Source organism: Solea senegalensis, linkage group LG2, assembly GCF_019176455.1.
Source record: "Solea senegalensis isolate Sse05_10M linkage group LG2, IFAPA_SoseM_1, whole genome shotgun sequence".
Classification (NCBI taxonomy): Eukaryota; Metazoa; Chordata; class Actinopteri; order Pleuronectiformes; family Soleidae; genus Solea; species Solea senegalensis.
Window position 1 is genome coordinate 32,151,566 of NC_058022.1, and position 26,483 is coordinate 32,178,048.

Below are 26,483 nucleotides of genomic sequence, written 5' to 3' on the forward strand. Positions count from 1 at the left end.
AGATGGATGTGAAGGACACAGTTGGGTTCTTATACCTGCTTTTACGCACAAATCCTCCCACAGTGATGCCCATTGGTTCCCAGTGTCCAGCGCCACTCCTGGACAAACTGGATCAGAGTGGAAATTCAAGTTTTTCATGGCAACTTTTTTTCATTTTATGCACTTCTTTTGTTTTGATTGGAGCAGTGAGAAGGTGATGGGTGGTTCCGTCCACCTTTAAAACAGGCGAGGAGCTGCAGAGGAGCCTCAGTGTCCACACTTCTTCTGCTTCTTCTCCTCATCGTGGTTACATTGGACCTGCATCATGTCTCAGCCAGGAGGTTACAGCAGCCAGTCCTTCTCACCCAGCAGCACCGGAGCCGCCAAGAGACAGAGTCAACCCAGCCTCAACAACATCAACTCCACCGGCAAGACCAGAGAGAAGGAGGACATGGTGGGACTCAACGACAAGTTTGTCAAGTTGATCGACAAGGTCAGTGACAGTTGTTCATCAACGTTTATTATTATTAATAGTATTATAATCATTATTATTTGTAGTAGGCTATTAGTAGTCTACTTGTATAGCACCTTTCATACAAGGATTGCAGCCCAAAGTGCTTCACGATAAAAGGAAAATTCAATTTAAAAAGAAAAGAGATGCAAATACAACAATAAAACACAACACAGAGTGGAATGGCAAACGTCAAAGAGTAGAAACCCTGTTTTAACTTTGAAATAAAACAAAAGATGCAAATTAAACAGTCAAATATATACAACACAGGGTGGAATAAAAGAGGAAGTCAGGAGGTTAAAACTAAATAAACTAAAAATGCAAATAAAACACAGTGTGTCTTTACATTCCTTTTCCACAAAAACACATGATAACAGGCTGCTCACACACTGTAGCCTCACCTGTCATTATCAGGAAACATAGAATTACATGTAAAATCTTCCGTCCAGCAACATTTTTTACATATATTTTGATTATTATTGACATTATTAAACATTATTATAACATTAGTATGTTCGTTTGTTGCTGCTGCTGTTTTGTGTCTCAGGTGAAGAACCTGGAGGACGAGAATAAGAAGCTGGACACCAAGCTGAAGATCCTCAAGGAGCAGGAGGCGTACGAGGGCAAGGTGGATGCCGTCGTGAGGCAGCTGGAGAACGAGCTGGAGCAGCAGATTGAGAACCTGCTCCACGACCAGGAGAAGCTGCAGGCGGAGCTCCTTAAGAACCAGGAGGAGTTGGAGGACACCAAGCAGCGGTCAGCAGCCATCTATGCTCCTCTGGTTATCAATATTATGAATTATGAGTATACATTTCAACCTTTACTTTCAATTGTTTTCAGGTTTGAGGACGAGATTGTAAAGAAAGCTGATGTGGAGAATGATTTTATTGTCACCAAAAAGGTAATGTGAGATTCTGGTTTATGAGGAATTGTGCTGTATAACCTTTTTTTTTTTTACATAATGACCACATTTGTATTCATAATACTTCCTCTGTGTGACAGGAAGTAGATGAAGGTCACTTGGAGGAAGTAAACTTGGTTCTGGAGCTGGAAGACCTGATGGGAAAACTGGAATTTCTCAGAGTGGGATATGATGAGGTAATCAATCAATCAATCAATCAATCAACTTATCAATCATTCAATCAAATAAAATGATAGAAACATACAAATACATCCGTTTTGCTCGTGTCTGCCCCCTGCAGGAGATCAAAGAGCTGGAATCCCTGGTCCAGAACAAGACGGTGATTCTTCCTGACAACAGAAAACGGTACCTGGACATGGACGAGATCGTGGGGACTGTGAAGAACCAGTACGCCAGGGTGGCTGCTCGCACCAGAGAGGAGGCCGAGCTGTGGAACCAGAGGAAGGTGAGGAGAGGAAGTGCTGCGCTCTCCACAGGAAGTGTCTGTTTAGAACTTTTTTCTTTTTAATATTTTTCTGTCTCTCACGTCACTCAGATGGATGCCTTGGTGGTAAGTGCAGGACAACGTGAGCAGGACGTGCGTGAATTGAAGAGGGAGATATCTGATACTCAGCGTCTCATCCAGAGACTCAATGCAGACATGGAAGTTCTCATAAGGAAGGTGGGAATCACACAGACTCAGTCAGTCACAGATTTGATTCGACTTCCATCCAACCAGCCAGCCTCTGATCTTCTACTACTTCTTCTTCTTCTTCTTCTTCGTTGTGTGTAGGAAGAATCTCTGAAGAAGGACATCAGCAGCTTGAGGACAGAAGGGGACAAAAACCTGGAGAAGGCGCGAGAGGACATCGCTCTGCTGGAGGAGGCTTTGAAGCGCGCCAAGCACGACCTGACCGGACAGATCAGAGAACACCAGGAGCTGATGAACCTGAAGCTGGCCTTGGACATCGAGATCGCCACGTACCGCAAGCTCCTGGAGGGCGAGGAAGAGAGGTATTCAAACGTCTGTGTGGTGGATTCACTCATTTCTGTTCAAATACATCACAATAATTAATCCATCCTGACACAAACAACTCTCTTTTGCTCCATCTGCGTGAAGAATGAACCAACTCCTGCGCCTCACAGGTGAGGACGCTTCTGTTACTATTCAAGTACAAAAACAACTGTTTCTGCATATACGTCATTTACAACAGTATTCTCATGATAGATTCATGCTTTTTGTGTGTGCGTGTCCCTAAAATCAAACCTCTCTTTTGCTCAGATTACTAAAAAACAAACCCACCAATCCAAGTCCTTAATTGCACACAGACGTTCCCCTGTCAGAGAAGCCAAGAGCCCCGAAGTCACCGAAGACACTCACTCCCCCACCAGCAAAGAAACGTGTGATGATCCAAGTGGAAGTGGATTCAGGCAGAGAGGTGTCCCAGAGCTCCTGCTATATCGACGACTGACTGGAACAATCAACACTGCTCATCTACTATTAGGGCCAAACTGAAGACATTTTTTTTTTTAAATCTTTCAAGAATAAATCATAATATGATGAGAATAAAGTTGTAATATGATGAGAATAAAGTTGTAATTATTGATCAGCTACAAACCTGCAGAGTATTTTGTGGTTACATTTTAATTTAATTGGGCTTCATACTTAATATTTTTAGCACTTTAGCACCACATTATCTTTAGCATCAGGACTTTGAAAAGATTGTGAAAGAAACTGAGTCTGTTTGGAAGAAAGAATCACAAACACAGACTTGGAGGAAATGCCTGCTAGTGGTCGACTGCAGACTATATCGCTGTTACGCCTGTGTTCTGTTGCTATTTAATAATAATACGTTAGATAATGATAAAACACAATCTCATGAAATTACAACTTTATTCTCGGATTAAATATTTTTTTCTCTTCAGTTTGGCCCAAATACTGTGTCCTGCTTTTACCACAATAACATTATTTAAACTGCAATAAGTCCCTTTTTGTAGTTTTCTTACAGTAAATCATCTTGTAGCTTCTTGGGAGGTTGACCTTTTTTTATTTCTGTGCTTGAACTTGGAGATGGAGTTGTTTGGATGGAGCAGTGTTTTTTCCAGCTTAACTTATCTCCTTCTGTCCCTGGATTAGTTTACTCTTCATCTTCATCCAAACGTGACCCAAATATGACTCAGAGTTTATCTTTGTACAACAGCCGGGCTTCATGGCTCAGATTCTTCTGTGTGAAGTGAACAATAAAACGAGGGACACGTGGCACATGCAGGTGGTTTAAGGAGTGTTTCTGTTCTGTTGCGCCATATTTGTATTTACACCAGGAGGAAAATCCTGAGATAATGTTTCTTAGAATCACACAGGATCACTGTGAGGGCAGCGGCTGTCTGCTCTTCCCATGTCTTATTTTTCCTCTAATAGTTATCATCGACTTTTTTTGAAGCCAAAACAAATTGGACAACCTTTAAGCAAAAGCATCAAAAACATAACTCCAAACTGCTGAACTCTCAGTACAATTCCTTTAGTGTCATTCACATATTATTTTAAATCATGCGACACCCTGGTAGTCAGTTAGTTTTCCTCATGTTGCACCTGTGCAAACACTTTAATCATGTGTCAGGGGATAAAAGAGGCTTTAAGTGACTTCAACTCAGGAGTTTTTTATGAACTCCATAAATTAGATAACATGTGTGCCGCATGTAGCACTGTAAATACTATTACGAGTCATTACGTCATCAAAATATGAGCAAGGAAACATTATTTATTTCATGTGCTACACCAGTGTTTCCCAATGTCTGGGTCGGGACACACAGATGGGTCGCGGGAGATTGCGTTTAGGTTTCCCAGAACAAATTTGCTGAATTTTTCCCAACCTTTTATTTAAGATTTATGTGTGTATGTCTTCAACAACATGCATAAAATTAAGTTTCTCAGGTACTATGAAAACTAGGTAACATTTGTGCTGCATGTAGTCCTGTAAATACTATTTCAGGACGTCAAAAATATGAACAAGAGACCTTGTTTCTATCTCAGTTGTATGTGTTTGAATGAGTAGCAACGTCATTCATAAAGCCAAACTTTTCTTATATCCAAATGGACACATGGGGAATCTAAATAAATGCATGATTTGCCACACTCGCTCATGTGCCATGTCTTTAGGAATCAATAAGCAGGCAGAGAAACTTTCCATTCATTCTGGTTTTAATGCAGTGACAGCTCCTCAGTAATTGTATGTATGCAGAGAACCATAGCAGCCTCTACTGGCCATAAGCTGCTATAGCACACAAATGTCACTATATAAGAATCCATACATCTTCTACCCTCCACATGAGGGAGGGGGGCCAGTCCATCACAGTAAAACGTGCAGAGTATTTTGTGAAGTTACATTTTAATTTAATTGGGCTTCACAAATAAAGAAATACATAATATTTTTTGCACTTTAGCACCACATTATCTTTAGCATCAGGACTTGAAAAGATTGTGAAAGAAGGACATGGAGCTGTTTGGATGGAGCAGTGTTTTTTCCAGCTTAACTTATCTCCTTCTGTCCCTGGATCAGTTTACTCTTCATCTTCATCCAAATGTGACCCAAATATGAGTTTATCTTTGTACAACAGCCGGGCTTCATGGCTCAGATTCTTCTCATATTTGTATTTACACCAGGAGGAAAATCCTGAGATAATGTTTCTTAGAATCACACAGGGTCACTGTGAGGGCAGTGGCTGTCTGCTCTTCCCATGTCTTATTTTTCCTCTAGTAGTTATCATCGACTTTTTTTGAAGCCAAAAAAAACCACAAAAAACTGGACAACCTTTAAGCAAAAGTATCAAAAACATAACTCCAAACTCTGCATGAAAATGTGCACATCTGTGCAGTTCCTGTCCATCTTTGGATCCACTTATTCATTCACGCCAGCAGGTTTTCTCAAGCATGAACTACATACAATCCAATTTTCGTTATTTTTTATTTATTTATTTCAAAGTGGGTTCATTTAATTGTATTAATTTAGTACACTATGTGAACATCATTTCTGCAAAGGTTGACTTTGATCAAGTGAAGCAAAACAAAATTAAGAGAGGTTTTTGTACAGAAACTACAGGCGAGGTCTCATTTGGCACCATTTAATCATGTATAAAACTACTTATTTCATTTTTATAGCACTATTAGTGTTCCATAAACCATTTTATGGATTTGTTTCAACGTTCAATTAGACTTTCATATATTTCCCATTCCAAAAATGAACACAAGGTGGCAGGACTGAGCTGTATTGCAGTACAAAGGCCTGCATCCCCGCTTAGATCCATGTTGGTTTTAATGCGGTCATTATATTAATGACGCTGTCGTTGCCAAAATGAGATTGACAGCACTGTCAGCCAATCAGAAATCCGGCTGCATATGGGGATTGTAATGCTTCCCCTAGGTTCCTACTTGTCTGTTTGACGCCGGAATGACTTGAGTGTAACACAGGAAGTCCGTCTGACCAGATAACATCAACTTTTGACAGAGATACATGAAAGGTAAGAGCAATTTTTACAGCAATTTCGTTGTCTTTTTTCTTTCGCTTTTTATCTCCCCGGTGCTTTGGTGTAGAGTGCTTTGACGCATATCCTCAGAACCCTCTGCTTTCATTCGAAGTGTATGGCTGTGTGTTCTGAATAACGTGTTGTGTGGTGACACAGCGCTGCTGTACGGAGTTTGATATGTGATGATTAATTTAGTTGTTATGTGAGGTGTGTCTGTGACATTTAAAATAGTTTACACAGCCTTGTAGCCCATATTCTGCTTTCGTGTTTCGTATTAATCACTGAATGCTTATCTGTGTGCCCCATTTGGGTGACATTGGTGTTGTTAGTTGTAAATTAGTTGTGGGTGGGCACATTATTAGCGCATTGCTATCTTGAGGCAGCAGAAAACCACTGTGCCATTGACCAACCGACGAACCGGGTCTAAAGTCAACTTGTACCCTGAATGAGAATATTTTTCTTTATTAAATGTTTCTTCCTCCTTTTGGAGGAGAGAAACTATTGATCTTTAGTGCTGTACTTCATTTTGTGAACAATGTGTTGAGTTTTGACTCCCCTTTTTTAGTCCATTTATTATTTTTTGGACACATTTTTAATGTCACACTTTTGAGAAATTGAGCTTAAGTTGTTGGGTTGATAAATATAAATATTTAATCTATTTCGAAAACATGTTTAAGATGCAATGTAAATCTCACTTATCTTTGTATAAATCCAAGAAAGAGGAAACAATCAGCTTACGAAATGTCTGAAAGCTCCTTTTGATATTTGAATGTCAGACTATTACGTATAAGTGTGATAAATCCTGGCACAATGTGTTTGTTTTAAAGCTGAGAGTATGAAGACTTTTCCTTCTTCTTCCCCTGTTTATTCTCAATCTTACTGACATGTACATGATATTCTGATGTGGAAAAGAAACATACAGGAACAGGACCTCGTACAGATGGCGTACATGATATGATAATATCTCCCCCGACAATGTCCCCCGACAGATCAGGACCTCATTTGTCGTTTAATTTGATCAAGGTCTGCTTTTCTCGTTCGCCGTCGTGTCTCTTTTTCCACCCACACGCATGTGAAACTGCATTTTGTTTTTGCAAGACAAATACCACAACACACTGTACATACAGTACAGTACACATACTGTGTTTAATGAAGTTACAGAGGGAAATCGAATTGTGTTCAGACGTTAAACATCCCTCTGACATTCTCTATCTAAAAGCGGAAACTGGTAAAGTTGTGGATTTTTCATTTTCAGTGTCATGTTTTAGCGGAATCCTAATCTCCTCATGCCTTGCATACCAGTATGTAGATAAATAGTGGAAGGGTAAACATTGCATACATATGGAGAAAACAGCATTTGTACTGATGTGTGCGCAGAGCAGGCTTATAGGTATTCCCTTAACATTCCCCCCAAATGGGGGTGGGAATACCCCCATTTGGGAGCAATGGGGGTGGGGTACCTTGCTCAGGGGTACCCCAGCCATTTGACCTGGTCGGGACTCGAATTGACAACCCTACTGTTACAAGCCAAGTTTCCTTTCCCTATCATTTCTGCGTGGATCTCCACTTGGCCATGGGCAGTCTTCTCTGGTTTTGGCATATTTCTTGTGGATTCATCCTCATAAATATTGAGTTTGTCGATATTTTCTCAGACTGCCACCTCCTCTGTCTCCTGTGTGCTCCTCCTCCTCCTCCACCTGTCTCGGAGTTTCTGGAGGAGTTTGAACGCCGGCTCTGTGTACTGCTTGTTGGCGAGGCCGAGCACCAGCGGCACCACAGCCATGCTTCCGATACCAGTGCAGGACAGCACGATGTGCGTGGTGGAGCTCCACTTGGTGTCACTGATCAGGAACGCGATGCAGGCGTGCATGTAAATGAGGTAGGGGACCCAGCAAGCGAGGAAGGTGAGCGACACTGCCACCACACAGCGAGTGTAGCGCAGGTTCAGCCTCTGCTCCCGGTCTGACGCCTGACTTCCCCGATCCACAGAACGATGGAGGCGACAAATGTCCCTCAGCTGACCTCGGGTGATCCATAGGACATGGCCGGTCATTCCAGCGATGGTGAGAATAGCAGGCAACACAAGCCCGTACACTTCCAAGTATATGAAAGCGTTGGGAAATACCCGACGATACGAGCAGCACATGGTTTCATTTGTTGAAGTGTTTGAAAGCAGAGTGACATTTTGGCTACTTGTGCAACAGCTGTTCCAATCTGGTCCAGTCCAGTTATTCCACCCAAAGGCAGGAAGACATGCGTACAGAAGTGGAGGCACCCACACCATCAGCAACGCCAGGGGGAGGCTGCGATGCATCCACAGGTTGTTGTAATGCAAGGGGTCGACAATGCAAATGTAGCGCTCGTAGTGAACCATCACCAGGTTGAAAAGGAAAGCCAAGAAGAGGAAGTTCGGGAACACGTGAGCCAGCAAACAGGAGCTAAAACTTAGCTCCCGGTTCAGGCCCATTAAGGGTATGAAGGGCAGCGCCACACCCGTGCACATGTCTGCCACCAACAGGCTGAGGAAGAAGTAGTTGGGCGTGTTGTGGAGCTGGCGGTTCCAGACGATACCCAGGATGATGACGAGGTTCGCCAGGATGATGGAGGTCGACAGTGGCACGGTGATGGCGTAGATGAGCTGCTCCACAGAGAGAACAGCATTTGAGTTGTCGTCATCCATCGTATGTGGAATCCAGAGAATCTGGATACTCCACGCCCATCAAGGGTCGGCTAACCTGTAGAGGAGGCGAAGGATCGTTACTGTGGTAGAGGGTATTTGAACAGTGGGAATGTAATCCCAAAATTAATATTTTATCTCGGATAGAGAAAGAATTCCTACATACAGACTTGAGTTACAGAAACCATTACAAAGCAAGAGGCTGAAGTTCATGTAAAGGTCTGGTGTGTCAGAATTAGTGGCATCTACTGTTTCCCAAGCATGTCGGGGAACTATGGGAACTTTTTCTTATTGCATGAACCAGGAATTAATGACCCAGTCTCAAAAAGCATAGCATTATTTTTAATTTTATCATATCACACTCACTGCAATACAAATATTATATTCTATTTGACGATTTTCCCCATAAATGCATCATTTTTGCTCTTGTTTTCGGATTCAAAGCCTGAAGACAATGCTAGAGACGGCACATTTGACTTAAAGATTGAAGGAGTCATATGACACGACTGTCTTCCTGTCTGTCTCCTCTTGACCACTGAAACAAATTTAACTTGTCTGTTAACTGGCTGCTGTCGATCAATAATTCATCAGCAGAGACTCTGGAGTTACAGTCTTTTTGTATCTATTATAATCTAGAAAGTGATATACTGTAAAACTGTTGGTTTAACTGCTTCGTGTCTGTAATGTAATGTAATGTAAAGGATGTGCTAACATAAAAAAATAAATATTGCAACATGCCAATATGTCCAATACCCATATGTGCATGTAAAAAGCAAACAGTGGTTTACAAGCAAAAATTGCATGAGGGGAATTTTATAGTTTCAAAGTCCTGTTACAGATTCTGCAGATATGGTTTATATGCAAGCACATGCAGTTTGGGTTAAGTTTGGTTTTATCTGAAAGGCTAGGTGCTTTTTTCGTTAATCTACCTCTGAACCTCATTGGGGTAAGTTAAGAAAACACGTATTTCTCCTACCTTTTGGAGATAAACAGTCCAGCCATGTCTCCTTTGCCATAAGAAATTCAAATAAATTAAGGTTTCTTAAAATCTCCTGTTACCCCCCTCCATGTCATACCCATCCAGCGCAGCCTCCACCATCAAAATAAATCAGCCTCTTTTATCATTTGAGAGCCTTTTTTTTTTACACCACTATCTGTGAGTGAGAGAGAGAAGTGTATACGGCGCCGTTCCTCTCTGGAGGGAAGTGCATACTGAAAGAGGAGGAGGACGTCACAGTTCTTACTGTCTTTTCCTGAGGGTGGGGGATGGGGTTTCAGTGCGCTGGTCATGTCTGGGATGAGACAGTCTTCATCACCCAACCCTTGACCTATAACTAGTACACACCATTCCATCCATTGACCTTTTTTGTATTGCCACTACCACTGTCCAGGGTGGAAAACTTGTATCACTGCAGCCTGAGAATGATAAGAACTCAGCTTCACATGTGGTTTTTGTCTTCATGTCCCAGTCACGGTCCTGGTCCTCACAATCTCCCGCTTTATTTGTATCGTGGATATTTATGGAAAAATATCACGTAATGTAATATAGTTTACATTCTAACAGCCGCTGTCACGCACAGTATGTAGTGATGTTGCATTGGTTTTAGTCATTCTAGTATTAAAGGTACAGTGTGTAAATCTTTCACCTCACTTGCTGAATCTATGTAGCTTTCAGTTACCATCAAAATTCAAAAAGTTTGTTTAGTGTAAAAACATGGGAAAACATGTAAAGCTGAATCAACTCCTGATACAAATACAAAAGGCTCATACTGGGGTAATGAGTATAGCAATTTAGATAGAAAGTATCTATCTATCTATCTATCTATCTATCTATCTATCTATCTATCTAGCAATTCACACATCAATCAGGTGATTATACACTTCTATTTCTGCCAAATTAAAATAATATACACACTGGACCTTTTTAAAAGTCATTTTAGCAGTCATTGAGATTAAGAATACATCTTGAATCTTGAACATTAAATTTATATACTGTATATATATATATATATATATATACATATATGTATGTATGTATGTTTATATATCTTTATATTTTTATATATATATACATATATATGCATTTATGTGACAAACTGGTTGGGGTGGGCCCCCCAAATCAATTCTGATCAGGGCCACAAAAAGGTGTGGTCCCGTCATGAATATTTGTCATACAGATATAAAGGAATTTTTTACTTTTTTTTTTCTTTGTTATGGGACTCCACATGTGTCTGACTGGTGTTTTTTATCCACTTTCTGCTAGTATTTAATTGCACCCCATCTCCAAAAGAGTATGTGTTAGATACTGTGCACACTAAGTAGGTTAAAGCCATTATGAGGATGAATTTACTCCTTGTATTTGGCCCTGTGCTTTCACTAAACGTATACATACAACTGGGTGTACACGTGATTTCATAACAGCTGTCTCAAGCGTCACATATTTAAACACAGCCGTGGATGGAGGGCCAGCGGCAAACTGCTCCTTTAGCCAAACACGGAGGACTCCTTCACTGATAGTTAGGAGCAGAGCTGGTGCAGGCAGAGATGGACGAGCAGCAGTCAGATAATGCTTTTAAACAGAAATGTTCCCGAGCCTCACAGCGTCTGGGAAGACACTACGCAGGGAGGACAAGCTGGACAGGAAACCACAACATCTCCACATTACAAAGGAGCAGAGGGAGCGTTTGTTTTTTCCTGGAACGCTAGCTCCCATGCGGCAATAAATCAGTGCTCTAATCTGGATTATTTTGAGAAAAATTCAAATGTGATTTGAGGGGTCAGAGGTGCCATCCACAGACTTCAGCTAGCAATGTTGGGAGTGCAAAACAAAAACATCTTTTCTTCTAAAGGTCCAGCATCAAAGAATTAGTCTGTAGGTTTATATGACATTTAAAAAAAATATATAAATAAAAATAAAATGATGTTACGCTTCCATTTACATCTGAACTCGGAGTAAAATCACCCCTGAGTTCCGTTTAAAAAAAACACAAATGTATCTTCGGCAAGCTGTTAGCGATGTTAGCAATACCGGTCGATGGCGGCGCTCTACATTGGTATTTTGTGCACACAAACAGGGTAGCAACATGTCTACGGTTAAAAATGAGACAGTACTATGTGTACGACTGATTTACTGTGAAACAAATACCGATATTGACGATAAAAGTAGCAGTTTGTGTGATGGCAGCCATCTTGGAATCCTATTTGGTAAGGTAGCTCAGAGTTGTAAATCATCTTCAACCTCAGAAATTTATAGTTCCATCTAAATGGAACTAAAATTTGACTTTTTAATAACACGTTAGTCTGACTAAATCAAATTTCTCAAAGTTGGAATAACAACCCGATAATGCAACTGACAGTGACTCATGCTGACCTGGGCGCTCTGCGCACGCACACAATTCCCACCCCTGGCTAATACACAGAAATAATAGAAGAAGCTGTTACGCAAAAGGATAAGACAATAATGACTAAAACATGTTGAAATTTAGGCTGGGAAATTTTTTAACTCAACTTTTAAAGCTAAAAAGTTGAGTTGTTGAGTTCTTCCTGCTGTTCCTTTTGTTTTCATGCGTCTTGCTCCCTTTTGCTGTTTGTCATATTTTCACCTTCTTGTATTTTAAAAGTATTTTCTTGTTTGGGTTTTACATCATGACATCCCCTTTTCTGCTTTGGATTGCTTTTGCCTATTTTTGTAAAACATAACAAGCATGGTAGGGATCTGTAGTGGTCTTTACATACCAGAAAGGATGTCCCCTTTTCTTCATTCATGTAGACAGTTTTCATGAAACATGGCTGCACATATGCTAGTGGACTAGCGTAGACCAGCATCAAAACAAATGTACTTATATTTAATACTGTATAATAAATATAAGTACTGCTTGTTCAGGTCAATTAAGCGAGCCACAAAAACGATTTATTGAGGAGTTAACAGATAAAGGGAGGATGTGTCTGTACAGTAGACCCACACTATGACTGTTACTACATGCATTTTGTCCACAGTATTTGTCCTGATGTCTACAAATGCTGTGTCGCTTGTCACATGTTTACCTTGACAGTGAAATCCAGCAGTCTCCCTCTCCTCTCTTTGTTCAGTTCAGTTAGTTCAGCATCTGTTGTCAGGAGCTTCAGTTTTCATAGATTAGTCCGATGAGGTCTGAAGGTGATCCTCCGTTAGGCCACTCCTAGCCCTTCTCTCCTCTCGGGTTGACCTTTGAGGCCAAACACAGCGCTGCTGTGACGGATGAGGAAAATATCCTGCCACAAATTGACAGGTGTTATTTTTCCCGCAGTTGTTAGTTGCCAGGTTTCAGGCCAGCTATGTGAAATAATGCTAACACTTTACATTACGGTACAATAACAATAGTGTTGTATCAGGGGAATAAGCTCCATGTAATAGTGTGGTGATAACAATAAAACAAAGTGTGTGGGACTCAAGGGAGTATGAATCAAGACATTATAATATGATAACGATTAATTTTGATTCCCAAACATTTAAATATAAAATAAATTAAAAAATAGATATATTTTAATAATACACACAGTCGTGAAACAACAAACTAGGAGCAAGTGCAGTTGTCACTGGTGATTAAGGCTTAACATAAGCTGTAGTATTTGCTTATTTGACTGTCTTCAGAATCAATTTTTGCAGTGTACAGCTTCCAAACAGGTTATCCAAGGCAGGAAAAGAGTGGCTGGCGAACAGTACATGTGATGGTAGAATGAACTTGTGTGCGTGCAAGTGTGTCACTGTGTGTGAGTTATGCATGTACATAAGTAAACCTTCAGTCGCACACAATGACCATGTGAGCTGAGAAATCCAGGCGCAAGGAAGAAGCACTTGGTGGACAGGAACCCAATCCACAGTTGTTTTTCCTGTGTGACAATCGGACGGCGAAGAGGAGAGGAACCAAAAAAATAACAGAAGAGGACGGATTAGTTGAGGATTAGGAGAACAGATGGAAAATTGGCCTTGATATTTTTAAAAGAGGTGTGTGAGGAGGAACTTGGTGGAGTGCTGTTTGTTCATGCTTGGTGGATTCTGCTGTTAGAATGACCAGTCAAAGTCATGAGGCTCAGACACATTTAAGTAACTAAACCCCCTTTTATGTGGATAACTCCGCCCAATGCCCGATTTTGAAAATGTCAAGAAGTGGACTGTGAGCTGAAGGCCCTGGTATACGCGCGCGTCAGGGTCCTGTGGTATCCCACTTCACCATCAGGTGGCGGTACAAGTCTGGACGCAGGGTATAGGACACAATCCTACCAAAGAAGAATAGAACAAAGCTACAGCTGCCTCAGACAGTCTGGTTCATAGATGAAAGGCCTGGGATGTCAGCCCGTTCGTGGGTTGCCAGGTCGAGGCTCGGGTGACTATCCATGGCGACTATTTCTTCTTATGTTGGTTTTCTTTTTTCTTGTTTTGTTGAAGTATTTACACTAGTACATGGAATTCTACTTTGTCTTTACCTCTTCTACATAGTATAGATCCACACATCTGTAATTACACTAATGTAAACACAGTAATGTATTGTATATATATGTATATATAACACTTAAATAATGTGCTATATGTATACATGTAGGATGTAGTTGGAGCTTGGAGTTGTTGCTGATACATGAGCTTCACATTTTCCTTTTGTGTGTATAAAATGGGGGAAACAAGGAAAAGGCTGGTCCCACGACCCAACTTGGCTCCAGACCCAGTCAGGGAATGACTCAGCAAAAAAAGTGCATATAATTAGCATCCTTTGCATGTTTTCTTCATACTTAGTGTTGAGTAATATTAGCCAGGAACAGATGTGCAGGAACAAGACAGAGAACAGAACAGATCTGATCTTGATAAAAATATATGTATATATATATATATATACATATATATATATATATATATTGTTGGTTAGACATGATTACGACTTCAGTACGTTACTTAATGTTTTTTATAAGCATTTACTTTGTAGTTAATTCATGTTGGAACTTCGCAAGTCTGGTTTTTCGCCCTTCTCCCACTTTATCCACACGTCATAAAAATGCACGACAATGCAGCTCTCGCTACTTTCTAGGTTTTTCCTGATAACTTTTTTTTACTTTTTTCTACTGACTTTGTGTGTTTCAAACTAAACTCTGGATACCTCGATGCTCGACGTGGCCCTGTTGCTGTGTTTTCAACACTTGTCGGCCATGTCGGTAGATCCCGCGTGTAGCCATGGCTCCATTGTCTCATTGTTTACAGTAGGGATCAACTGTTAGTGCTCAGTATACAGCTGTGCTGCCTGAGGAGCGACCTGATATCCCCCGTGAGCTGAGGAGGAGACACTACAGACCTGTTCTCCCATCCATGTAAAATCTCTTGGTGGCGCTGAATAATGATAATTATGCATTGTTTTGATATAGCGCTTATATCAAAAATGCCATTTACTAGTAAATGAATAAAATCATAAATACAGCCAATTAACAAATGATGATGGACATTATGATAAAACAGCTTGGTTGAAAAGCAAGTGTCAGTAGCTTGTATTTTAGCTGCAAGGCCAACAGCTAATGGTGAGCTAGTTGAGTTGTGCTGAGTCAGCATATGGGTCACATTTGGTGGTAAAATATACTCTTCAGTACCTTTTAAGGAAAGCAGAGTTTGAAACATTCGTCAGATATTGCTGTATGTTGTGACACAAAAGTGACTTTTGGACAGATGTTTATCCCTATACTTCTCATGTCGGTGTCCTGCAGAATCATGCTGACTATGGACGTATTATTAAGAACTGGATGATGCACGTTTTGTTTTTCTTATGTAGTTGGATTGTGTTGGAGAAATGATTTCGTCCAGGCAGGGTTTCAATCTTTTGACATAAATAGAAGCTAGCAATTTGTAGTCTGTGTTATTTGGCGCCGATTACCTAAGTGCAAATTGTCTTTGTCTGGCTTAGGTATTAGAGAAATAAGACCTTGTTTCATTGATTCTGTTAGCTCTCCATTTTTAGCACATTCCTTGAATACATCCAACATCAGCTCCTCCCTGGAGGTTGTATAAAATTTGGTAACCCATCTGGCCCTGGGCTTTTATTTGAGGGTGTCTGTTCAATGATGGAGTCAAGCTGTTGAATAGTTAATGAGTTATTGTATATTTCAAGATTCTCCTGTCTTTAGGAATAAAATAATTTCTCATCATTAGAGAGGGCATTGTTGATATATAAAGATATTTTTTTTGGTCTCCCCATCATTTGGTTTATCATAAGGTTTATTAAAATATAATTTAAATCCTTAATAATATTAGCATTTTTTGACAAATTCTACACTAAACTTAACTGAACATTTTCTGTGTTCAAATTTTAATAGTTCTAATTTGGAAATCTATGATCACTCATTCCTGGATTTGAAAGTATTTACAATTCCTTCCTCCGAGCAGTAGGAGGAATTCTGCATAAGAGAGGAATTGAGTTTCCAGTATCCAGGAATTCTTGGTTTACTGGATTTAACTTGAGAGGAGTAAATCAATCCCAGCACGGTCTGTCAGAGGAGCAGGAGAGACGTTGCTTGAGCACAAGGACGGCACGAGAGAATCGGAGACGAGCCAAAGATCGATGTGAGATTTCTGAGATAAGTACGCTTTGAATTAAATGAATTTGGATGTGTATACCCAAACACATCGAAAGGCTAACTTTGGAAATGTGAGGCGAAAGTACATATGAAAATATACCAAACTTGTAAGCTCTTCCCCCTACTGCAAAGAAAAACTTCTAAATCAGTTATGGAAAAAATAAGATTAAAATTTTTCTTTAAGCATAACAACTGGGATGAGGTTAATACTGTGTATAAAAGTAATTAATATTCCCTTCTTAATTTTCTCCATCTCCCATTTGTGTGTGTATGCATGGGTCAGAGTTTCCGTGAAGGACCACACAATTCCCACTGAGTTTATTATTTATAAATCATAAACTTCTGTCCTGAGGTGAGAAATGTGCTCAAAAAGATCAAAGCAAAGAAGGCTGCAGGTCCTGGCGGCATCGGCTCCAGGCTCTTCAAATCCTGCGCTGTTCAGTTGTGCGGGATTATGGGGGATCATCTGTAAGGATCGTGCTTTTTTTCATTTCTCCAGTGCTTTCATCATCATACAGCACAGCACTTTTGAAGGACAAGCTGGAGCATGCAGGAGTGGATCGTCATCTCACAACCTGGATTGTGGATGATTGGACCATGGCCGTCTGTGCTGCAGAATTCTTGTACAGGATCCTTAAAACCCTCTTTGACTCAGTACTGCTGGGGCAGTAGCATCTCAGCTGTGGACAGAGCTCTGTCCTGGGATGCCCCCTTGACTCTGTGGCGGTGGGGGAGGAAATGAAATTATGCTCGACAATCTCTCCCACTACCTGCAGGACACCATCACAACACTGGGCAGCTCCCTTCCTGCTGCTGTTAGACTACACAGTAAACACTGGTCTCAGTAGACCACAATAGTGCAGTGTACATGTACAATATCTCATGTGCAGTCCTGTTTATACTCTAAATCTCAAACTCTGTATATAGTCTGGTAAATTAATGTCTATAATGTATATTCTATTTGACCTTTGCCTTATTGTCAACATTTTTCTATATTGTACATTCACAGATGTGAAAATACACGTTTATTATTTATTACTATTATCTTTTACAGTCTTTGCTGCAGTGACACTGTATATTTCCCCATTGCAGGACTCCAGCCTTGTTTAGACCGCAGCCTAAACTGGATTTGTAAGCATATCTGATCAGAATCTGATCTTCCTGACCCAACGGTTCACATATATGGCAAGTGATCAGATCCGATCTGCATGTTTTGTGTCTGTAAAGTTTAAAGTTTGTTTCCCTAAACGTGTAATGGCACTAAATAATAATGTTAAGCATTACTTAAGCATACTATACCTTTATTAATGCTCCATGTGACCCTTATTTTTAAGTGTAAAACATACATCCCTTGACTACGACTTAATAAATGTACGGATTATGAATTATTTCACTATAATTAAACATTTGTTAATCATTATTTATGTTCCTTGAGACCCTTATTGTAAAGTGGGACACATGTTCTACACATTTTCCTTACCGGTGTGGCTGTTTAAGGCTCACAAGGAGCATTAATAAAAGTTAATAATGGATAATAAATGCTTATGCTTACATTTACATTTTTATTGTGTTAACTGACATTACCGGTAACTTTATAACCCCTTGGAAAAATTATGAATTAATACCTTAATTAACCTGAATATCATTTTTAAATATTTACTTTAATTTACACTGTAGGAGGACACAGAGATCTACAATAACTGCTTTATGGTGTATGACTAGGCTTCTCTCTTGACTCATATCTGATAGAAAGAATAAATAAAATGATCAGATGACAAATCCAAACAAACCACTTGAATTCGGGAAACTTAAGATGCTTTGTTGCATCATTAGCTTTCCATGTCACCGTGACCCGCACGAAACTCGTAAACAGACAAAAATAGACGCCAGTATAAATGATTTAGTACAACAAACACAAGGACATTAAAGTTTCTAAGATAAAACAAAGAACATTTGTCACAACTGACACAGGAGGAAAATGAAGGGGTATATTTATATTTTAGTTTACATGGAAATTTGGTGAGATGATTCCAGTCCATAACCACACACACAGACAAAATTGGAGTAAATTAATCATCAGGATCAAAGGATTCTTTTGGAGGACACTACGGTGGATCATTGAATTCCACTCAACTTAGTCTACAGATTTAATGACTCAAAAGCTTCTGTGTCTACTTTCTGTCACTTAAACCAGGCCAGGAACTCCACTGATGTAGTGATGACAGGAGAAAAATCATGTTCTGGACGCTACAATCCTACTACAACAGGTCAGATCACATCCTGAGGAGAAGTGGGACATGTTCAGTCTGAATAATCCAATGTTTTTCCTGATATTTCTTGTAAAATATTTCCGTCTTCCTGCTGTCTTTTTTTTTTTTACCGGTCAGGTCTTTGGAGGCAGAAGACTTTGGCCTGGTTGTCTCCTGAGGCTGTTACAGCCAGAGATCCTTCCCTGGACAAAGACGATAAGGATGAGAAAAAAGCATCAAAACCTGCACAGTTGTCTATGCGCAGAAAAGAGCATGTTCCCTGAAATCGGTACCTGTTGATGGCAAAGTCGAGGATCTCCGCAGTGTGGCCGTGGTACTCCGACACCATGTTGCCGGAACGGGCGTCCCATACGCGCAGAGCTCCGTCCAAACTGCAGGTGGACACCATGGAGGAAGACTCCTCCCACTGTAAGTGGACGATGCCGGCCTTGGAGGAAACAAAAACAACAATCACGGTCTAGATTTTGTTTCTTATTTTTGAACACAATTTGTTTTATTCAATTGCGATTTTAAGTATATTTACATATTTAAACACATGTAAAACTAATCACATCAAAAAAGCGGGTACAGTTACCTCATGCTGGCACCGGTGCCTCAGAGCCTGCGTGGAAAGGTCGTATATGGCCAGAGTCCCGTCGAGGTACGCCACAGCTGCGAGAGGCAGACTGCAGAGAACAAAAAAAATATTAAAAAGGGTCTCTTTCAACTAGTGGAGGATTTCTACACTCGGGACTCCTCAGTTATTAGAGCATTTCCTCTCACTTTATTTAATGAATGTCATTTTAAGGATTTCAAAGAAAACTGCACACTGATTTAAAGCTCAGCACACGGCACAAAGCTGTTACTTTATCTTTCAAATTGTGATTAAAATGCATTAGAGACATTCAGCTTGCACAAATGCAGACCATTTAAGGAGGGAAGTGAAATGAAAAACCTGATTCAAAACAACATTAACATCCATTTTAATTTGTCATTGTTTAATCAGTGCATGAAGACATAGTTCTGCTTCTTTACACATTTCAAAGATACTTTATTTTTAATGGTAATAATAATAAGAAAAAGCTCTACTTTCTAGAGTCGGCTTAAAAAAAAAACCTCACATGTTGCAGAATCCCACAGACTCAACTGAGTTGGTCTCTCCCTCGTCTTTTGATCCTTTAGCTTTGCCTCCTTCCACAGAGAGCGCACCAACCACCTTCACAGAGACATATTTATTGTCACTGAACCACAGCAAAGATAAAATATTATTTAAATAAAAAAGAAGATACACAGTCAAAAAAAGAAGGGAAAATGTAGTCTTTAAAAGAATGAAAAACTTTACAGAATTTCATACAATCAATAGCCACTTTATTAGGTACACAGGACATAATAAAGAGACAGGAGATGATCTACTTCATACCTCCATTGTAACTATTATTTGAGTTACTGTTATATTTCTATAACCTTGAAGCAGTCTGGTGATTCTCCTCACAGAGAACTGACGCTCACTGGATGTTTTCTCTTTATACGTCAGGTTGAATGGGTGTACCTAATAAAGTGGCTGAGTGAGTGTATATCCACTGTGCTTCCCCACCTTGCCTGTGGTGGTACTGATGAGCTTGGCACCGCCGTCCACTGAACCCGTCAGCACCAAAGAGCCATCCTTGTTGAACGCCAGGCAGGTCAGCGCTCCCTGATGTCCATCCTGACCTGTTAGCGGGGAAAAAAAACAGTTAAGTACGGGGTCAAATGTAGTACTGAACAATTCAGTGAACAAATCTTTTTAACTGATTCTAATGATTCAGTACACTGAAAGAACTACTTCACTAGTTTGCATGTTTGTGTCGCATATGAAATGACGTCACTGCAGTTTCGTGCAGCCGTGCTATGATGATCCCGCCCACGTTGAGGAATTACTATGAAGTAATGGAAAATGACGTGCTTGATACCAAACTAAGTAGAGTTGATTCAAGTAGAGCCAAGTAGTTCTAGAACCTCATTTTCATAACAAAGAACTTCTAAAAAGCCTCCAGTATAAAAGGTAACAGGAGGATGAAACGATGTGCTAGAGCTGCCAGACTCACCTTTAATGACGTGGACGGCGTTGCCTTGCTTTAAATCCCACACACGAACCGTTCCGTCCTCATAACCCACCACAGTTCGTTTACCTGAGGATCAATGACACAAAAATTGACATTTAAACACACAAAACTGTAAAGCAGTGGTTGTTAAATGATCCAGGCTTAGGGACAACATTTATACAGACCCTATTCATTTCCCATAATTTGTGCCATAATACAGAATTACTTTTTGCACTGATAAACATGAAATAAAGTTGGAAAGCAGAACAAAAATTGGCCATAAGTTGGTCATTAAGAGCAGTACTGTTCTATCCTCATAACCCACACACGGCTAATTTACTTGAAGATCAATGACAAAAAATACACATTTAAATGTACTATTAAATATTGTACTACATTTATCCGGAGTCATTAAGTATTTTTAACCCATTTATTTCCCATAATTAATGAGTGGAAAAGACTTGGTGCAGTGATAAACATGGAATAGAGGTTTATGTATAATAAAAGAGGGGAAAGGTTAAGTTTTTCTTCTAAATTGTGTTTATATTTCTTTGGTTTCCTCACATGGGAAAGTGTGTAAATAAATAATAAAATGGAGTAAAAGACACATGTTCAACACACCCACTTTTAGCCTACAGTGCATCATATTGATTTCTGTGTCTTGTTTCAGTATCTCTCACCATCGGGTAGGACTCTGCCACTAGTGGCCTGAGATGCAGGACTCTGGAAGGTTTTACAGTCGCCTGACGGAATCTTCCACATCCACACGTTGCCATCGTCCGTTCCTGCCAGCAGCACCGGAGCACAGGGATGCCACTCCAACCACTGAGGAGGAGAAAGCAGGGCAGTCAACCACACACATTATATGCTTCAATCAGAGCAAATCTAACAATTTTTATTGTTAGATTTTATTTTTAATTTATAATTAAATTAATAATTATAATAATAAAAAAAAACAGGGAGAATATCTGATCCCTCACTTCCACAAATATTTAGCCATCATGGTCAACCTTTTGTACTTCCTCATAAATTCCTTCAGCCCCAATAAAAGACACAAGTGCAAACAGATGCACTAACTAAACAGTCACACAAATACAGAGTCAGGAAGAGGCAGCGGGTTTTTTTTTAAAACCCACTTAAACCCAGTCCACATTTAGGCTGGTATTTCTTTTAAAAACACATTTTTTAGGGGTGTTTTGGCCTTTCACACACACAAACTGTGAATTATGTTTCTGAAAACACACCTTTTTGAATACTTAAACTTCTGATTAAATCTCTTCTATTTGGCCAACAAATCTTTACAGTAACCTTTATACCCCCATCTGTTGACGTGTTTTCATGTGGACGAGGATGTAAGCATGTGTGGACAGGATTGTTTTTCAAAGCAGACAAGGAAAACCCTCACTTTTTTCAAAAACACCCACTAACATGTGGACTCTCTTTACCTCCAGATCTCCCACTTCGAAGGACCAGATCTCCTCTTTGGTTTCCAGTTTCCATACTTTAATCAAGCCACTCATGTCACCGGAAGCCACCAGAGAGGAGTCGTGGCTGAACACGGCGCACGTCACAGAGTCTTTGTGACCTGTTGAAAACAGAGTTGTGACACAATAAACTTAACTAATGGTCAAACAACTTCAGCAAATGCAACAGATGTTCATTTTTATAGTTAGTTTTAATCTCTTACATTTAAATTCCTATTAAAATGTAAAATGCACATTTAATTTTCTATTACATGTAAGGAACAGTTCATATGTTTTCACTCTTAAGCAGTTTCTCATATAAGTACAGATCCATCTTTCCTTGTATTGACAGTTCAGGCTGCTGCTGGTAAAGTAATGGTGTAAAGAGATTTTATTAGCACACTTTGACCCCTTTGTTCCAAATGAGCATCTTAAAATTGCCTAAAGATATTGGCTGGCATCAATTAGCATCTATCACCTGCTTTGGTTTTTACATCAGCGGTGGCAGCAGCCATAGAAATAGCAATACAGTGTCACAAAGCTTGAGCTTGAAAATTAGTTGACGAGAGCTCAAAGTGGCTTCCACAGTCTCCAGATCACACTCCAATAGAGCAAAGTTGGGATGTGGTGTGGACTCATGAAGGTGTGGCTGATAAAGCTTGATGCTGTTATGTCAATATGTACATATATACATATACATATATATGTATATATATATATATATATATATATATATATATATATATATATATATATACATATAAATATGGATAATGTTGCCATAACCTTGTTGAATCTATGCCACAAAGACTGCAAGGTGCATGCAAGCAGTTGGTGAGAGTACAATGTAATATCTAATAGATGTCATTCTGCTACTGAATTGTACCTGTGCACTCCAGCAGGACCTCTCCATCGATCACTCTCCAAACATAGGCTTTATCATCTTCTCCTCCCGTCACAGCCAAGCTGTTTGTCTTAGGATCCAAACTCACACAGAACACTGAGCCTGGGGAGAGGATTACGTTTGATCAGACTCAACTAGACTCACTTTCCATCATCATCAACGACAACAACAACAACAAAAGCGCAGACTGGACGCTTTACCTCACCTGTGTGTTTGGAAAAGGTGAACTCGCTGTCATCCTGCTCAGCCTCTGCTTCCATCTCGTCCTCTGTCTCCCAACCTTCATCATCTGCGTTTCCAGGATCTTCGAAGTCGACGTCCTCCAGGTCATCGGCCAAATCATCTGTCACAACAGAGAGAGTGAAGGAGGATAATTCTTCAAAGGGGGAAAAAATCCCCCTGACGTCTCGCAGAAAAGTGAGGCGTAAGTCTTTACTGTCACCCACAAAAATAAACACATCGACATAGATGGTGACAGTTGTGAGTTAACATTGCGAAAATGTCAATAAAAGTTCTACACTGTTTATCTACCCACCGGGATCTGGCTCCATCTCATTTAGGTCAATGACTTCAATAATTTCCTCGTCTCCGTGGAGCTCGATGGCATTTCTCTCCGTGTTCTCCATGCTGCGAGTTGGCTACACGCTAGTTTGACAACCAAACAGAGAGTGTTCGAGCTACCAGTGGAAGTAGAACTACCAGTCTCCAGTGTGCTCTCAGAGTTTTAAAAAGGGGGGGAAGGAGGGTTATATTGAAGGTCGCAAACTTCGCATTTATCGCTGTGGGGATTTAAATGTCAAAGTAAAACTGTTTTCTTCACATGTTGCGACGACTGAAGAAACGGGCACTTAATGATGACGACAAACGTTGAGCCCCGCCTTCTGTCTTGTTTACATTCCAGTCCACAAGATGGCGACCTTACACCGAATAACTTAAGTAACGTGACCAAAAGGGACGAAATTATCACTTGTAAGTGTTTTTAAATCGCAATTTTGTAGTTATTTAACCAATATACTTTAGGTTATGTATACACATATACTTGCATAGGTTGTATAGCTTTTGTCTTTGTTTTATAGCTTTGTTTTAGTATTTATTCTGTTTCCTACATCTCTTTTATTACACTGCTGCTGAAAAAAATCATAGGTACTCATTCTGTAAATGTGTGTGTAGAAATCTCACATAAAATCTTGAATTAATAAGAAAAAGAAATCACTAACGACACACTCACCGGCCACATTGTTAGGTACACCTGTTCATCTGCTTTTTAATGCTAAAATCTAATTAGCCAATCACATTAAAGCAACTCAATGCATTCAGGCATGTAGACATGGTCATTGTTGTTGTATTTCAAAAAGTATGGGCCCATAGCAACACTGGGTGCCAATACTGCCACGTTGTGACATGTCCTTTGTACCTAATAAAATGGCCAACAAGTGTATATTGCTGTATTATAATTAGTGATGCATTCATGTGTAATCTGCACTTACGTTGCAGCCGGTAAACACAGCTTGAATTTGTTCGCATTATTATTTTTTTCTTTAATGAATTTGCCCTTCAGCTAATGCAAAAAATGAGCATCATTTACAACTTTATTGTTTGTAAGATATTTTTATATGCATATGTGTGTGTGTATATATGCGGGTGAATGTCATCATTATGGAACAAAGAAAAGTCAGTTCATCGAAGTATTGTCTGCTGGAAACAGAAATCCCTGCATGTGCAAAAATGTCCCTATTTTGCTAAATCCCTCTTTAAAAATAATCATGCAACATTCCTCATCGTACAATTGTAATATTTTTCTTGCCGTCAGTTTGTTATGAAGCGATTACTTTTTTCGCTCCTTCTTGTTGTAACAGCTGTTTGAAATCATCCCCTTTCACTACTCCGTTCCCAACATGCTCGCACTCATTTCTCTGTAATGAGCTGTAAAGTGACTCAGTGCAGACACATATATGAATCATCACTGCCATTCTACTTCACCACTGATAGGTGCAGTGTCATAAAACCATAAATTACTCCTGTGTTATTGCAGAGGCAAAGGTGAAGCAGCACACTGTGGTGTCTTAGACTTTAACACGGGTCCATGCCAGTAAACCCATTATGTCTTCATTCACTTGTGGTGCTTATTACGGCTGTTCAAGCAACACATTACATGGCAGGAAGTGAATACAAGGCCAAGTAGCAAATAAGAACAATTTTGTACACTTTATTTTGAAGATTTTCCTGCTTTAATCCTCCAGTTACAGCACAAACCTATGAAGTAGCATCACAGACTAATGCAGAATGCTATTAAAATCCGATTTTCATAATAAAAGCCCACATAAAATGTGGACATAATCTTCCTGTTTGCCAGATGATGCCAATTTGGGAGTAAAAGTATATATTGAATAGCTACCAGGGGGGCAACTCCTCTGTTTGATTGGAAGTCAATGGGAAGCTATAGCTTCTACTTCTCACTTCTTGATTTATAACATTTCAGGTCTTCTTCAATAGCATGTGATGTCCATCCATCCATCCATCCATCTATCTTCTACCACTTTATCCTCCACATGAGGGGCTGCTGCCAATCCCAGCTGACATACAGCGTAAGGTGGGATCACACCCTGGACAGGTAACCAGTCCATCACAGGGCCACATAGAGACAACCATTCACACTCACATTCACACCTGTAGTCAATTTAGAGTGTTCAATTTGCATAATATCCAAATTTGCATTTTTTTTTTTGTCCATGAAAAAGAGAAATCCAGCTAGATTCCACTACATTTAACTGCTGATTTTTATTGGGTTAGGGTTAGGGTCTGTAATATTTAGAACATTCTTAAATGTTACAGACTGGACCTTTATGCTCTGCTCCCTCCATTTGTTTTTTAAAAAAGTCACCTCTCTTTCTTAATCCTCCCATCTAACATTCGCTGGCCACAGATATTTTATGAACACTTAACTTAGTTTGTCTACTTCAGGTTTTTCTGGGTTGGGGTTTTATGTCTCTTGCTATATGCTCCTGGCAGCGCTCACAGGCCAGACTGCATGCCCAAATAAGTTTTACTGGCTTCCTTCTCAAACCACCCTCCCCTGGAAAAATACAACCATCGCATGATGTGGAGAGACATGGAAACACCGGGGTGTACGTTATTTAGACGTTTGAAATCTGCGCTGAGTGAGGGATTTATAAACCCTCCGTTGGGTTATGAGTAATGCTGGAGGAGGCTGTTGAACTTTCACGCTAGAATGGTCACACACACTTTATTTCATCAATCTGTTTCTGTAGTGCATCGGTTTTTTTTTGGTTTTTTTTTATCCGGCTGTTGTGCCAGCAAAGGACTCCATTCAGTTCCTTTTCACAAAAGCTGAAAGGTCTAACATTGTCGGATTAATTTGGGCATATGAATCACATTTTACTGCAGCTGATTTTGAAGGATGAAACACATTATGTTTCCAAGAGATTTCCCCACACACGGAAATTAAATTTTCATACCAAAACCTGGCAACGGCTCACATTTGTCACCTGAAAAAGCCTTTGAAATAGCAGTTAACACTAACTTCTGTCTTATCAAAGACTGACAACATGGCTGAAAGAATAATGAGATGATTGTTTAAACTTGGTTAGCA

The 26,483-nt window shown here is 39.9% G+C and overlaps 3 protein-coding genes and 1 long non-coding RNA gene across 7 annotated transcripts; 2 read left to right on the plus strand and 2 right to left on the minus strand.

Moving 5' to 3' along the window:
- Positions 1–50: 50 nt before the first annotated feature.
- On the plus strand, positions 51–3,660 carry LOC122761578 (intermediate filament protein ON3-like). Of its 3 annotated transcripts, none has more exons than XM_044016816.1 (9): positions 51–472; positions 1,038–1,246; positions 1,331–1,391; positions 1,493–1,588; positions 1,693–1,857; positions 1,948–2,073; positions 2,185–2,405; positions 2,512–2,537; positions 2,674–3,660. In XM_044016816.1, the coding sequence occupies exons 1-9, from the start codon at positions 305–307 to the stop codon at positions 2,679–2,681; spliced, it is 1,080 nt and encodes a 359-aa protein (XP_043872751.1). In that variant the 5' UTR covers positions 51–304; the 3' UTR covers positions 2,682–3,660. The 3 variants fall into 3 exon arrangements, with proteins under 3 accessions (XP_043872751.1, XP_043872736.1, XP_043872742.1); XM_044016801.1 differs by having other exon boundaries at positions 2,721–2,941; XM_044016807.1 differs by having other exon boundaries at positions 1,951–2,073; positions 2,721–2,941.
- Positions 3,661–6,473: 2,813 nt separating this feature from the next.
- gpbar1 (G protein-coupled bile acid receptor 1) lies at positions 6,474–12,672 on the minus strand. 2 transcript variants are annotated; one of them, XM_044019582.1, is made up of 2 exons: positions 12,634–12,672; positions 6,474–8,647 (listed from the first exon to the last, which is right to left on the minus strand). In XM_044019582.1, exon 2 carries the CDS (start codon positions 8,590–8,592, stop codon positions 7,561–7,563), a length of 1,032 nt encoding a protein of 343 aa, XP_043875517.1. In that variant the 5' UTR covers positions 8,593–8,647; positions 12,634–12,672; the 3' UTR covers positions 6,474–7,560. The 2 variants fall into 2 exon arrangements, with proteins under 2 accessions (XP_043875517.1, XP_043875516.1); XM_044019581.1 differs by lacking the exon at positions 12,634–12,672 and adding an exon at positions 9,566–9,781.
- Positions 12,673–18,150: 5,478 nt separating this feature from the next.
- Positions 18,151–23,724, minus strand: LOC122765354 (angio-associated, migratory cell protein). The gene is made up of 11 exons (XM_044019580.1): positions 23,409–23,724; positions 23,079–23,216; positions 22,856–22,975; positions 21,952–22,091; positions 21,187–21,331; positions 20,510–20,593; positions 20,020–20,135; positions 19,547–19,641; positions 19,021–19,111; positions 18,719–18,873; positions 18,151–18,628 (listed from the first exon to the last, which is right to left on the minus strand). The coding sequence occupies exons 1-11, from the start codon at positions 23,497–23,499 to the stop codon at positions 18,553–18,555; spliced, it is 1,251 nt and encodes a 416-aa protein (XP_043875515.1). The 5' UTR covers positions 23,500–23,724; the 3' UTR covers positions 18,151–18,552.
- LOC122765356 lies at positions 18,853–21,238 on the plus strand. Its single transcript, XR_006359964.1, has 3 exons — positions 18,853–18,901; positions 19,960–20,157; positions 21,177–21,238. It is a non-coding gene; the product is annotated as an uncharacterized LOC122765356 (long non-coding RNA).
- Positions 23,725–26,483: the final 2,759 nt, after the last annotated feature.